This window comes from Microtus ochrogaster, chromosome X, assembly GCF_000317375.1.
Source record: "Microtus ochrogaster isolate Prairie Vole_2 chromosome X, MicOch1.0, whole genome shotgun sequence".
Lineage (NCBI taxonomy): Eukaryota > Metazoa > Chordata > Mammalia > Rodentia > Cricetidae > Microtus > Microtus ochrogaster.
In genome coordinates, this window is record NC_022026.1 from 5,634,581 (window position 1) to 5,649,767 (window position 15,187).

At 42.1% G+C, this 15,187-nt stretch overlaps 1 protein-coding gene across 3 annotated transcripts in view; it reads left to right on the forward strand.

Moving 5' to 3' along the window:
* The window catches only part of Tenm1 (teneurin transmembrane protein 1), an 825,611-nt gene that overhangs the window by 784,960 nt on the left and 25,464 nt on the right, over window positions 1-15,187 (forward strand). For all 3 annotated transcript variants that reach the window (XM_026784949.1, XM_013350458.2, XM_026784950.1), the window contains 2 exons: window positions 10,013-10,185; window positions 11,230-11,465. In XM_026784949.1, the coding sequence (XP_026640750.1) occupies window positions 10,013-10,185; window positions 11,230-11,465 (409 nt within the window). The remainder of the gene's footprint in view (window positions 1-10,012; window positions 10,186-11,229; window positions 11,466-15,187) is intronic.

Below are 15,187 nucleotides of genomic sequence, written 5' to 3' on the forward strand. Positions count from 1 at the left end.
TAGATAGATAGATAGATAGATAGATAGATAGATAGATAGATAGATAGATAGATAGATAGATAGAATTTATGAAAAACTGTATACATTTTGAAAATAAGCATGATCAATACCTAATGACAAAGTAGTGTAGTATTTGTGGGAAAGCTGGGTCAAAAACAATTTCAAAGTTTTTGGCCTAAGCAACATAATATAGGGATTTCTATTCTTAGAAAGAAACATTATACAAGAAGTATTGTAAGGTAAGAAACTAGAAATTCGATTTCTGACAATCAGTTAAACATTTAAATGGATGAGTCTGAAATTCAAAAGGAGCTAGAGATCTACATTTGGAGTCAACCAATGTTTAAAATGTATTTAAATCCATGAAACAGATGAGATCTCCAGAAAAGTGAGTAAAGACTAAGAAAAGAAAGCAACAGAATGATTCTGAAGACCTTCATAGTTTAGCTTAAGAAAGAATGGTGAAAGAGACTGGGAAAGGAGGGCCGTTGAACTAGGGAAGCAGCATGTCCAGGAAGTCAATTGTCTTAGTCCAACCCATTTGTACTCTTAACCAAAGTGCCTTAGATCAGGTTATTCATAAACAATAGGAATCCACTGTGAGTGTGTGTGCATATGGTGTGAAAATGTGCTCACACAGTGGCATGCATGCCAGAGGACAACTGTAAAGCTGATACTCTCCTTCCACCTTCACAGGGATCCTACGGATCAAACTCAGGCCAGCAGGCCTGTGCAGCAAGGGCTTCTACTCACTAAGACACCTTGCCAGGAGGTATAAAGTCTAAAATCCAGGTGCCAGCAGAATCAGTGTGCAGCATGGGGTACCCTCTGCTTGCATGATGGTACCTCTTACTGTGTGTCTTCACATGGCAGAAGTAGGAAAGAAAAGAGGTAGACTCTTCCAATAACTCTTTTGTAAAATCACAAATATCATTATGGAGACAGAACCCTCATGACCTAATCATCTCCTAAAGACCTCTTGAAGTTAGAGAGATAGCTCAATGGTTAAAAATCACTGGCTGCCCATTCAGAGAACCTGAGTTCAATTCCCAACACTGCACGGCAACTCACAACCATCCTTAACTTCAGTTCCAAGGTATCTAGACATATCAGACATGTAAGTGGTACACATACATGAAGGATAAAAACACATCTACACAAAAAAATTTAAAACATTACATACAATAAATGTTAAAAATAAAAGCCAAATTAAAATACTTCAATTTACAAGATTGGGGGAAGCACTCATGCTCCATCACTATGTAAATCAGGTGACTCAAAAAGGACAAAGGGGACAGTTCAATAGTAGATGACCTGCTTCACATACACATGACCCTGGGGGAAATGTCTGGCATCCCCAGAAAAAAATGAAAGTGATCAGATATTAATAAGTAAATTGATCGTTCTATTTTGAATTGTGAAGATCATTATTTACCTGAAAGGGGGAAGATTCTGAAACACAGTGAAGGACTCAAGCCTTAATAGAAGAGATTGAAGAAAGACTGGATAGATGCATAAATGTTCATGACACCACGGTTGGTAATAACCAAGAAATGTCCATCAAGTGATGTGCATAATGCAATCTACAGATATCATGAAGTAATACTCAAAGTAGAAATGAAGTTTTGATAAATGCTAAAACATGGATCAACCTTACAGCATTAAGTGAAAGATACCAAACACAAGAGGGAAAGTATCACATGGTTACATTTACAGAAAATTCCCAAAGGAGGCAAATCTATATAGATATAACGTAGATTAGCAGTCATCCAGAGCTGATAAAAGGGATGACCTTGGGATGTGCATATGAATATAGGGCTTGTTTGGAGAACAGTAGGAATGTGCTAGAAGTGGTGGCAATGGTTATATAACATGACCAGTGTACTGGAAATATTAGAAGCTTGTACCCTTTAAAATGCTAAATTTTGTGGTTTGTGAATTCTCTCTAGATAACAATAAAAAGGAAATAGGAGAAAGACTGGATACAGTGGATAAAAATTACTTTGAGGACCTTTGCTATAAGGAGTAGAGAAATTAGAACACATGGTGGGGGTGAGGGATGAAGTCAAAAGAAGGAATTTTTGTTGTTGTTCATTTTTGCTTGATTTGGGTTTGGGTTTGGGTTGGAAGCATGGTCTCACTGTGTAGCCTTGGCTAACCTGAAACTCTGTGTAGACTAGGCTAGCCTCAAACTTACAGAAGATTTTAGTGAAATATATTTGCTTGCTAATATAAAATGTGCATAAAAAATTATGATGCCCCTTAGAGAGGAGAGTGCTACTGAAAGATCAGTTTGTGTGCCAGATTTCTGCTGTTGGCACCTTGAAGCAGGGGCAATATGATAAGCAGTATCCCCCAAACCTGCAAACCTGTCACCAAGATTCAGCCCACAATCAGTATAGGGAAAGCTACTAACATCATTGTAGCATAACCAGTATTGAGACTCTAAGGAGTAGGAAACACAAGCATCCACAGGGGAGTAATCTTGAAATGTTAAGGCCACAAAGAAAAATTAGAAGTCATTTTATGAATGAGGGAACAGAGCCCCAGAGCAAGGAAATAACCTGCCCATTCAGATCTAGAGTTAGACTTATTTTCTCTGTTCTACCACTACCGCGCTGTGTTCCGTAAAATTGTGGACATTTGAGATCACAAGAATGACAATGCAGAATACGGAGATCTAGAGGAGGAATAAATATGAGAACACCATTAGATAACGAAGAAGGCTGTTCTTTCCCCCACATTCTTAACTCCAGATATATATATATATATATATATACATATACATATGTATATATATATGTATATATATACATATATATATGCTGAAATGATCACAAACAAATTAGATGTGTTGAGAGAATATACCTCTTCCTTTTGAAGCTATCTGTTCTCAGGCTGAACAGCAGTCCCTAACAAACTACAGCCCCTATCCTATCTTGCCTGGCCGTGTAAGAATACATGGCTTTCTGTCCCTGATAATGGGCTTAAATTGCCTACCTTCTGCATGTGTCTTGTTTCACTTATATTCTCCTTACTTTAGCTCAGGCCTGATATCCACACAAAATGTCCTTGTCCTCCTGAAGTTGGGGAACACACAATTGAACCTACTGTCTCAATTAGGGTCAGAACAGTGCTAAGCATAGAAGAAACTGAAAGGCTTTTTTAAAACTGAAATGTTTTTCTAAAGTGAGAGAGTGGCTTCTTTGACTAAAGGGAACAAATTGTCTTCCAAGTTAAAAACAGAAATTCTGTTGTGGGATAAGAAGCAAAGTTTGGCAGGATGGATATTTGATGTGTAGAGAGACCCATGAGAGTAATCTGTTCAGCTTTCGATTATCTGCAGCTATTGAGAGGAAAAATGACACGAACGACCCCGAGCAGTGGGGAATGTGAACGGGACTGAAAAGAGCCTCTTGTGCAGTAGTACTGCAGGGGCTTTTGTTCTACGATGGGATAGTGTTTAAATAGTTCATTGGTTTTCATAATTCTGTTTGATTTGGACCAAGATCAAAATTACACACCCCAAGTATTAGTACTTGAAGCCTCACTGCCCATAAGCATCCTGAGTGTCAGGGGGCAGGAGTGAGAAGCTGACCACGGAGAAATAGCTAACAAGGAGGTGACTGTCAACACAGGAGTACTGGACAATGAGAAATGCATTCTGCCCTGACAAGCTAATGGGCCCCTAATTATAATGACCCTGCCAGTGGATATCCAAGGGAAAGGCTTTGTACTTCACATAACGAGCTCACCCTCAGAACTGAAATCGTAACCAGGATGCTTTTGCTTATTGTTCTGGTACTTTCCTGGCCAAAAAAAATCTTCTGCTACATTAAATGGGAAAGGTGCCAGGCTAAGGCCAGAGCATCAGTTGTGTCTGCTGTCAGGTTAGGCCAAGTTAACAGCTCCTCAGTCCCTTTGCCCTTTGTAGGAAGTCCTTTCTCTTGTGAGGACCTCTGTATTTGCATGCGTTATTGATCTTTCAGTCCTCTGCATCATTCTCTCTTTCTGGACTCTTGTTAGTGTGTTTCTACACACACAAAAAGTCCCTTACTGACAAGGGAGAAAAACTTTCTTGTTTCTCGATAGAGTATTTCTTTAAATGCTGAGTTTTCTCAAGGGTGACTAATGAGGGATTTCCCTTCCTCCAAGATTAGATCAGAATGGGGCCAGGTATATAAACCATGTCTCCATGCAGAAAGTTTTACATGATAGTCACTCCTTCAAACATTTGAAATGGAGCTGGAGAGATGGCTCCTCCATTGACAATTAAGGCTTATAGCCAAACATATGAAAAATTCTAGTGTCTTATAGAACCATGGGACAGAAAAGAAACTAAGGTGTTATAGGTGCAGCCCTTGCCTTCAAGTAGATAAATGACTACAACTTAGGAAAAAAAGAAAATAGGAGGTGAGGATGTAGTTCAATTGGTAGAGTGCTTCTTTAAGGCATTTAAGGCCAGGGGTTCTGTCTACAGCCCCCATCAAACCATCATCTCAGTCACCTAAATGGTTCTAGTCCATCCTTGAATACATGAGACTCTCTCTCAAAAACAAAAGTAAAATCACCACACATGTAAACAAGAATATGATAATATGGATTGTCCCTTCAGGTACAAAAGATAGACTCAACATCTTTGTTCAAATACCTCTCTTTGTACCAAGCTTAGCTATGGTTCAACAATCAAACAAGCAGAATTATGGTGATGCTGTAGAGAAGACAATAAAGATTGGGAGCACACAGAGGCAAGAAAAAGTTTGCAGAGGCTGACAAGGAGTTTAGCTGCATTTTCACAGGACATCTATGTAAACTGTATTAGTCTTCCTATTCTAGTTTGCTTTCTGTTGCTGAGCTAAAACACCAAATAAAAGAAACCTCGGGATGGAAGGGTTTGTTTTATCTGCAAAGTTATAGTCCAGCATTGAGAGAAATCAGGAGAGGAACTCAAAGCAAGAACCCAGAGACAGGAACTAAAGCAGATACCTGGCCTGTTCCCCATGCCTTACTCAGCCTGCTTTCTTATAGTACCTAGGCCTACCTACCCAGGGATGAGTACCATTCATAATGAGCTAAACTCTCCCACATCAAGCATCAATCAAGAAAATGTACCACAGGCTTGCCCACAGGTCAATCTGATGGAAGAATTTTCCCAATTGAGGTTCCTCTTCCCAGATAACTCTAGCTTGTGTCAAGCTGACAAAAGTAACCATCACACCTCTCAACACTACTGTAGATGATCCTGTCTTCTCTCTAACCCCACTCATATCCAGCCCTCCTTTCCAGTTTCACTGGCAAAATCCAATTACCACTCGTCTGGTAAAGCAGATGCCGTGGGAATCGTCCTCCTCTCGGCCAGACTGAGAATGCAGAGATGACTGAGAGGCCAAAGGATGCGCGCTGATAGTCGAGTGAGGGAAACAAGTCCCAGGGACAAGTGATCATGATACATTTGATGAAAACAAAGGCTCACCGTCTTCCCTGACAGAAACTGAGACAAGAGCCTCCTTATAGTTCCTACTGGTCCCAGCCTCCCCATCCACGACTCATTGTCATCATAACATTGATCAGACCACCCTATCCCACTCCAAAAAAATATCTTTCCATGTCTCTATGTTTCTTAGTAACTTCGTATTTACCCCAGAGCCTGGAGTACCTCCCCCTACACTGCTCAGGCCCAAGCTCGATTCTCCAGCCTTCTCTCCCACTTCCTTCCTAAAGAAATCTTGTGCTCCAATGTCATTTTCCCAATGTACATCTCACATACGTCTGTGCTGGTCTCCACAGTCCTGACCTATTTGAAATGGCTTCGTTCCGTCCCCAGGCTCTGTACACCTTCCAGGACTAAAGCGCCACCACACCATGATCTGACCTTCCTCCCACTCTTAAACTCAGGTCAGGAGGAACTGACCACTACCTTTGTTGAGCGTCTATGGTTCTGTTTTTACATATGCACTGGCGGGATCCTGGGACCAGAATGATTTTGTGCATGTTTTACCTGCCCTAGTAGAGACTGAGGGTTTTGCTCAATGTGATTTCCCCAGGACCTAGCACATGACTCTATTAGCTGAATGAAAGTCAAATGGGAGCAGAAGAGCATTGGGGACTTGGAAGGGCATCATAAAAAGCAAAGTACTATTGCTGATGAGAAAGATGGGGCCCACTATTTCCAAAGAATGCTTATTAGATTGGTCAGTTCTGACCTGAGGTAGTAAAAAGGTCTGACTCATTTCTCCTTCCTTTTAAAAATATAAATAATGAATCACACATTTATTAATCTGAGTATTTCATTGTAAGCAAAGGTAGGGTAGCTTCTAGCTTCTATTCAGTGCAGTTTAGATCTGGTTTAAATGCTCCTCAGGGGAAAGATCACACTATCTTTTATGAGAAAAGATTAGACCAAATATATTTTTAATAATGTATAAATATAACTTCCCTCAACTAAAGTATATTCCCCTCAAGGATAATGAATTCTAGGGCCTGAAGAGATGGCTCAGTGGTTAAGAACACTGACTGATGTTCTAGAGGATCCAGGTTCAATTCCCAGCAAATATACACTCAAAACTGCCTGTTACTCTCGTTCCAAGGAATCTGATACCATCTTCTGGCCTCCACAGGTACAACTGGTACACAGACATACATACTGAGGAAACACCCATGCACATAAAATTTAAATTTAAAAAAAGCATTACTTCCCTTTACATGCTACACCAGAGCACACACACGTGCACCTGAGCACACCACATGCAAGTGCTAGTACCTACAGCCTATCACAGTGCTCAACTAAAGGGTTAAGTGTTCAATACTAGTGTATGCCCTCACTGTGAGAACACTGAAAAATCAGTCTAGGAGTGAATCATTTGATGTCAACTCTCCTCTCACCAAACCCACTTCTAATGACCAGGAAGGCAATAGTCATTGCCTAATGGCACAATTCCCTTGGCAGAAGTCTTGTGCCTGATTTAAATGAGCTCTCTATACTGCCTGGAGAAAGGAGGGTCTTGTTCTCATGTTGTGGCCTAGGGGAATCAGTTGAAGCATATTGGCTTGTACTCTCTGCACCAAAGGATGCAAGCTCCAAAGGGGGAAAAAACACAACATGAGAGATTTTGATTAAACTTGTTTCTTTGACATTCAGCCTGGACAGATGCATTCCCTGGTGATGGGAGTTGGGGGGGGGGGACTCAAGCAAGCCCTGGGAAATCAAAGACTCTCTTTCTTTCTTGTCCACTTTGAGCAATCTTTCCAAACTTGAGGGAATTACCCACTGATGTTTACATCTGCCTGTAGCTCTTCCTTTGGTAATGACCCCGCAGAAGAGACGTGGGCCTCTTATGTTTTGATCCAGAGCCATATAAATGATTGAGCGCATGAGAGACACCACACTACAAACACTACCAAATGTAACTGCTCTGACTGGGAGGAGCAGAATGTGGCTGTGGAAGCGTGCTGGGGGCTGGTGTCCTTTGTTTTGATGGAGCTACATACAAATGCACACTTTGAAATAAGAATTCCAGTCCAGCCACAGAAAGGAAATGAGGCACAATTGCTTTCTAGCTACTCAGAGACTAGACAAGCCTGTGGAAAATGTTACTTTATTCCCTAAAACATTGTCTTCCTTGTGCAAAAAGGACCAAACAGCCGCCTCCAAACTAAATTTGTCTGGGTAATTGTAGTCTTATCCAGAACTAGCTCCTCTTTCCCAGTGTACTTCTGTAGCCCTGGAAGCAGTGACAGGAACGGAGTATGGAGGACTGTGCTTACGATGTTGAGAAGAAACATTAAAATGCATCTTGGTCAAAAAGCATGTGACTTCGTTTTAAAAGTATTAAGTAGATTGGTTAGCAAACCAAATTTATCTCCAAGTCTTTGCTGTGGTTTCCCAGAACTTTGGACTCTGGCATGTATGTGCACAGATGGCTCTCAATTGCATCCGAACTTCTCTTTCTCTCACAAATGGACACAGAGCTCAGATGTAGCGCTCTTGCTGCAGGTCCAGCTCCAAGCAGAGCACATAAAATATAACAAAGGTCTGTGTGACTGTGGAGGGAAACGTAGTTGCCCACAAAGTGAGAAGAAAGGTGACAACCTTTACCTACAACATTTCAGGACCGATTTCCTGCAAAAGTAAAGAACAATGGCACTGACCAAGATCTGAGGCAAGCCCCTAGAATCCAGGAATGGGAAAATAATGAGGCAGTTGCCCATGCTAACTGGGGACCAGAAAGGAACTGCTGTATAGCTCAAACTGCTGGACCAGCACACTCTCTACTGAGGAAAGTTTGCAACAGCTGGCTCTGTCTGCGAGTTAGAAACTTCTCTTATGGGGAGTAGCAGGTTGACTCCTTTTGATGATAAAAGCTGGACATTGTTTTCTTCCTCTGGAAGGACCACCTGGCAGACAGAGGTTGGGACTGCGCCTACTCTTATCCCTATACCTAACCCTACCCCTATCCGCAACCCTACCTAGCATAGCCTTTCTATGCTGCTTTCTGACCCAAAGCCTGCTGCTTACATGTGCAGAGCCCAGAGCAGGCTCTGAGTAAACAGGCTAGGCAAAGAAAAGATTTGGCCATTAACCCTGGGCACAAATAGCAGCTCTGTTTGGCCTTGACAATGAGTCCTTTGCTGATAGTAACAGCACACCAAGCTTGCTTGTTTTAGTGAAGTCCATTTTAAAGGAGGGGGTGACCCAATTAAGCAACATAACAGAGTGTCTGTGATGTCAAAGGACCAGTTTGATTGATTCTCTGCATACATGCAACTGTTTGCACCGATAATCTATGTGTGCACATAGATTTAACATGTGCACCGGAAATGGAAGGTGACAGGCCATTCTGTATGCCTCAAGTGCAGCTCTATCCTCTGAAACACGGCCAAGCCAAAAGTTGGTCTAGATTTTCAGATTTCAGCAGCTACCGAAGTCCCTTACAATCTTGTAGATTCACCCTGAACTACTACGCCCATTTCGCAGAATTGTTAGAGGAGAGTGAGGATGAGCCAGACTCACCACCGTAGCTTTGCTGCATTCTGTTCACTCAGGGTAAAATAAAATATAATTGTTTAACATTTTAAAAGCAAATAAAAGTGCTTAAATATTTTGCAATTTGCAACTTGAAAAGAAAGCAGTAATGGGTTTCCAAGTGTGTGTCTTTGAATGAACTGTTTAGTTTTCATGGTTCCATTGGCAATAAAAGACCAGCTCCGCATCAAAAGCCTTCAGGGAGGCAGTTTCCATTTGGAGGACAGTGAGATTGCCAATAATTTTTATTTTTTTTTAAAAAAAAGTAAACACACTAGACTATATTTCCAGATATGGGTTATTGCCTATTATCCCAGGTAATTATTATTTTGTGTGTGTGTGTCTTCTTCATATAGGCAAATTACAAAATATTTATTCACTATACTCCAGAAAGAATTGAAGTGATTCGAAGATCAGGGGCCTCCAGAATATTTTAATGAACATGTTTCCATTATCCTCTGTGCTTGTTCATTTTGTTGGAAGAATGATTCATTCATTTCAAAATTGGCAACTTAAACAGCAGCAAATTCTAATTTCCCCTTCACAATGCGGAGTCAGTTTGTTGGGCTTCTTGGGCTTTGAGGGCCCTTTTGTGGCTCCCTTTCCTTTGACAATAGCACCCTCTGCCGGCTTCTATAATTCATCACCAGTAATGGAATCGACCCAAATTGCAGAGGCCTCCCTGCAACATTGCACCCAGCAGGACATGATTCATAAATCAGTTTTCCATCCTGGTGATTCATTACCAGATATATTTTTTTTTCTGTAAAACAGCCCAGCTCAAGGAAGTCATCAGGAATTCAGAAACTTCAAAAACTATCTTCTTTTGATTAATCATCTCTTTGACCTTTTTCTTCTTATTGAGCAAGGTTAATGATATTTGTTGTCACTAAAAGTTAAACTGTATTAGCTTCCAATTGATTTTTAGTTTGCAAGGACCAGTCATCATTGCCAAGAGGCTTCAGAGTTGATATCTGTTATGTTCCTCAGGTATGACCCCGAGGGACATCTGACCAATGCAACGTTTCCTACTGGAGAGGTCAGCAGCTTCCACAGTGACCTGGAAAAGCTGACAAAAGTGGAGTTAGACACTTCCAACCGCGAAAATGTCCTCATGTCAACCAATCTGACAGCAACTAGTACTATATACATTTTGAAACAAGGTAAGTGGTTTTCCCAATTTCACCTGCTTTACTGTCGCCAACCAAATCTGGGCTCTCTCTTATTAGGGAACTGAATTCCCTCTCTGATTGAGAAGATGGGTTCTTCCTCCCATTTTCCAGTGGAAACAGACAAATTCGGACTTTTTACAAGTTCACATCTCTACTTTGGGCCACAATCTCTGTGGGAGTAATGAGGTTACATCCTGCCAAGTCTGATCTCCCGTCAAGTCATTTCCCAACAGCCAGGCATTTGTAAAGTTCTTTTAGGGTTTCCTAGGTTGGAGGACAATAATAGAGTCTCTGCCCCATCTGAGCTTAGCATTCTAGATCAGATCTGACACGGATGAGTAAAAAGGGCAAATTAGGCAGTGCAAGGAAGAAAACGAGTGGTATTAAAAGCACACTCTACACAGAGAGGAAAATATAAAGAATTGAAGAAAAAATATTATTTTGAAAGAATGTGTTAGGGGCTATAGGGGAAGGAGACAAAGAAAGAGCTTTCACGGCCTTGTAATTAGAACTCACTCTGTTGCTAGGCTGGGGGGCACTTCACTCCAAACGAAACAACACCAACTTCTCTTTTGTGAGCTAAAGGTGGCTATGATGCCATCCCCGTGTGGCAAGATGCTAAGCTGAATTTCCTGCTTTTCTCATTCTAGCTCCCAGCAAACCAAACTAAGAGAGCAAATACAACAAGTCAGAGAGGGAGTCTGGGAGGGAATGCTTTTCAAAGGAAACAGACAACAAAACAGAGCAACCAGCCTACAGAGTTGAGACAGCAGTCTTTCATCCTGCTCACAAGATATACCCCAGCCGTGAAAATAGCAAGACCCGAATTGGGAGAGAATGTATTCAACTGTCCGAGTAGTGGTCTAGTCCAGAGTGCAGTTAGGCCCCCAGTGCCCCATCTGCTCAGCCCTTCCCAAGTGTATCTTCTGAAGCTAAACTTCTCTTCTCTTCCTGCTGCTTCCCCTCCTCCTCCTTCAACTTGACACCTCCTCCCGCCCCCCCTCCCCTCTCCCTCATTTGCTCCTCTGTCTACAGAAAATACTCAGAGTACCTATCGGGTGAGTCCAGATGGTTCTCTTCGTGTCACCTTTGCCAGTGGGATGGAGATCAGCCTCAGCTCAGAACCCCACATTCTGGCAGGGGCTGTCAACCCCACTCTGGGCAAATGCAACATTTCCTTACCTGGAGAGCACAACGCAAACCTCATTGAGTGGAGGCAGAGAAAGGAGCAAAACAAAGGCAACGTTTCAGCTTTTGAGAGAAGACTGAGGGTAAGGCCAAGGGCAAGTTCGTGGGTTCCCTCAGAAAGTGAAGAGCCTCCCGAAACTGAAGTCTCACTTCCTCAAAGCTTTTCTGGGTGACTGGCTAGCTTATATGATATACTAATTCAAGAGAGAGTGCTAATGGCTGATAATGGTCCAGTATCCTTAAATGTGCATCCTAATAGCAGATTTCTTTGTCATTAGCCAGCTAAAGTGCTCTAATAGTAGCAATTTCAGGCACCAAAAAAGTCTGGCTGGAGAAATATGGTAAGTCAAGAAGCCCTTCGGTACCCATCGCAGCCTGCCCTGGAGATGCTCACTAGAATCCTCAAGTTAAGCCAGATTTCCAATTTTTGGGTAGAGAGAGAGAAGGATGTGAGACATAAGGCACCATTTCGTCATAGGCAAGATGGGAGGGCAAAGTCCATGAATTATTTCGCTGTCATAAATACTTCTTTAGAGCCATAGGAGCGAAGAACTGCAAGTGCGACTGAGCTGGAGCTTTGGAGGTTTTCCAGTCTTTACCAAACACACAGTTCCTTAACAGGAAAACCAAGACCTGCCAGGAAGCATAGAACGGCTGCAAACACCATAGCAGCCTCTCTGCATGTCCTTTCTTGAATGTTAACCAATGTTACAATGACGTGACCAGATTTCCAAAGACAGTAGCCTTCAGTGTCAGCATCAGGACAACTGCCAATCGGCAGGAAGTATTCGCTATTGAGGTCAAGCCTCAAAGCAACTGAATCCCACCCAGGGTACAGAGAACACCTGCATTCTCTTCAGTCACTGTAAAAGAACTCTGGCAAACTGAATACTGTAGAAACACAACCACCAACCATCGAGCTGCGGAGTAAAGCAGGGAAACCAACCAGTCATATGGCTTGGTGCAGGAAAAAAAAAAAATCTACAAGTGTGCTTGCTTTTTAATCAACTCTGCTGATGGCACATAGAAAGTCTTTAGCAGTTTGAGGTTTTGTTGTTGTTTTTTGTCTTTTTAATAATAGCTACTGAAGTTATTTAGATGAACAAGTCAATTTGTATGTTTCAATTCTATTGATCAGCCTGTAATAGAACATTTGCCAGCTAAGCCACTGAATTGATAAGTGAATCCAGTCTAAATACTCAAAGTTCTAGATCTGTATAAAAGTCAGCATTTAGAGCCGGGCGATGGTGGCGCACGCCTTTAATCCCAGCACTCGGGAGGCAGAGGCAGGCAGATCTCTGTGAGTTCGAGACCAAGACCAGCCTGGTCTACAGAGCTAGTGCCAGGACAGGCTCCAAAGCCACAAAGAAACCCTGTCTAGAAAAACCAAAAAAAAAGTCAGCATTTATGTCTGAGCTATTCAAAAAATGGGGCAATCAGATGACTTGCCTTGATACCCAGGGTTTTTTTTTCTTTTTAATTTTTTTATTTTAAATTTTGTTTCCATTTTACAGACTAACCATAGTTCCCCCTCCCTCCCCTCCTCCAGTTGCTCCCACCTCTAGCCAACCCATCCCCCATCCACTCCATGAAAGGGTAAGGCCTCCTGTGGGGAGTCAGCAAAGCCAGGCATATTAAGTTGAGGCAGAACCAAGCCCCTCCCCCCTGCATCAAGGCTCAGCCAGGCATCCCACCATAGGGAATGGGGTTCAAAAATTCAACTCGTGTATCAGGATAGATCCTGGTCCAACAGACCAAGCTACACAACTATCCCACATGCAGAGGGCCTAGTTTGGTCCCAGGCAGGCTCCCTAGCTGTTGGTCTAGAGTTCCTAAGCTCCCAGGAGCTCAGTTCCCCCTTGCTCATATAATCCCTCCTCCCTCTCTGTAACTGGACTCCCAGAGCTTAGACTGGTGCTTGGCTGTGGAACTTTGCATCTGCTTCCATCAACTGGATGAATGTTCTATGATGACAGTTAGGGAATCATTTATACAATGGAGTACTACGCAGCTGTAAAAAGCAACGACATCATGAAATTTGAAGGCAAATAAATGGAACTAGAAAAAAATTCATCCTGAGTGAGGTAACCCAGACCCAGAAAGACAAACACAGTATGTACTCATCCATAAGTGGATACTAGATGTAAAGCAAAGGATAACCAGACTATAAACCCACAGCTCCAGAAAAGCTAGGTAACAAGGAGGACCCTAAGAGAGGCACATGGATTGCCCTGGGAAGAAGAAATAGATGAGATCTCCTGAGTAAACTGGGGTTGTGAGGAGGGGGTAGTGGCAAAGAGAAGGGAATAGGGGAGGGGAACAGAAGAGAACTGGGTGGTTGAGTTGACGGAGGGACAGAGTGGGAGAGCAATGAAAGATATCATGATAGAGGGAACAATTATGGGATTAGGGAGAAACTTGGTGCTAGGGAAATTCCCAGGAATCCACAAGGCTGAGCCCAACTAAGCCTCCTAACCGTAGTGGAGAGTGTGCCTGAACTGGTCACCTCCTGTAATCAGATTGGTGGATAGCCAATTTAATGACTTGTTTAAAAATGTTGTTTAATTGCAGCAGCAGTGGCAATGATAGTGGTGGTTTGGTGTTTTTGCATTTGTTTTTGAGACAGGATCCCTTCCTGTATCCCAGGAAGGGCTTCAAACTCATGATTCCCCTACCTCAACCTGAGTACTGCAATTAAAAGCATGGGCTACCCACCAGGTTATTTTTATGATGTAAAATGAAAATGTAGTGCTATAATAAGGTCAGAATTCTCTACAAATGGTTTATCGTATTAATGATTGATCATAGAAAAATTGAGCTTTTAGTTCCTCTCCCAACTTACGGGCTCAATAAAATATTATGAACCAAATCAGAGAAAGTGTAATTTGGGGATTTTTTTTTATTCTTTAGGATAACCCATTCTCTACTATGTGACCTTGGGATTTTCTAAGATGACCTACTCTTGGTTCTCTCCACCACATTCAGAAAATAGAAAGAAGATATCAACTGTAATTTATACCTTATACCCCAATATTTTCTTACTTTTGAAAAGCTAATATTATAAAAACACTTAAGGTTCAGTGAATGCTAATCATAAACTGAGCCACATTCTATCCTGTGGTAGAGTTAAATGCATTTGAAGACTGAATTGGGAGTCCAACAAATTCCAGGCCTTTTTCCCTATGTAACTTCTAATGTACTCCCTGAGGTCTTGGAAATGAAGGATTGGGCCCTTATTGGCTAAGTGATGTGACTGTGCAGGTCCCTAGAAATCTAATAACAGTCTTTTACATAGATTTAGTGCCTCGCAGTTAACAAAATGCTTTCACAGCCAGAATTTCATTTGACCACCACAGCCATCAATTGTAGTTATTCCCAATTTACAGATAAAGACACCAAGGCCCAGAGAGGTCAAGTGATTTGCCCAAAGTCAAATAGCTATTAAGGCTCAGACCTAGAGCTAAAATGCAGGTCTTCCCCTGTTATGGCACTATTTCCACTGCATCATGCCATGCTGCCTTGTTCCTTAAAATAATTAATCTATAAATCATCGCCCCACTCAGTCCAGCCACCTTGGCAGAGCCTGACTCCTCATTTCAATGCTGACAAAAGGAGACAAATAATCGACTCTAATGTACTGGCAAGTGTGGGTGGTTCAGGACAACTGGCTGGCCTCCAGGCAAAGAGAGCATGAAGGAGACAAAAGGAGGAGAAAAGCTGTTTATCTGGTTTATCCTGCCCTCCCCCTTCATAGGACTTGCTGTGATGCTTCCTTGGTTTGCCCAAGTCAGACATGAAATGGAAT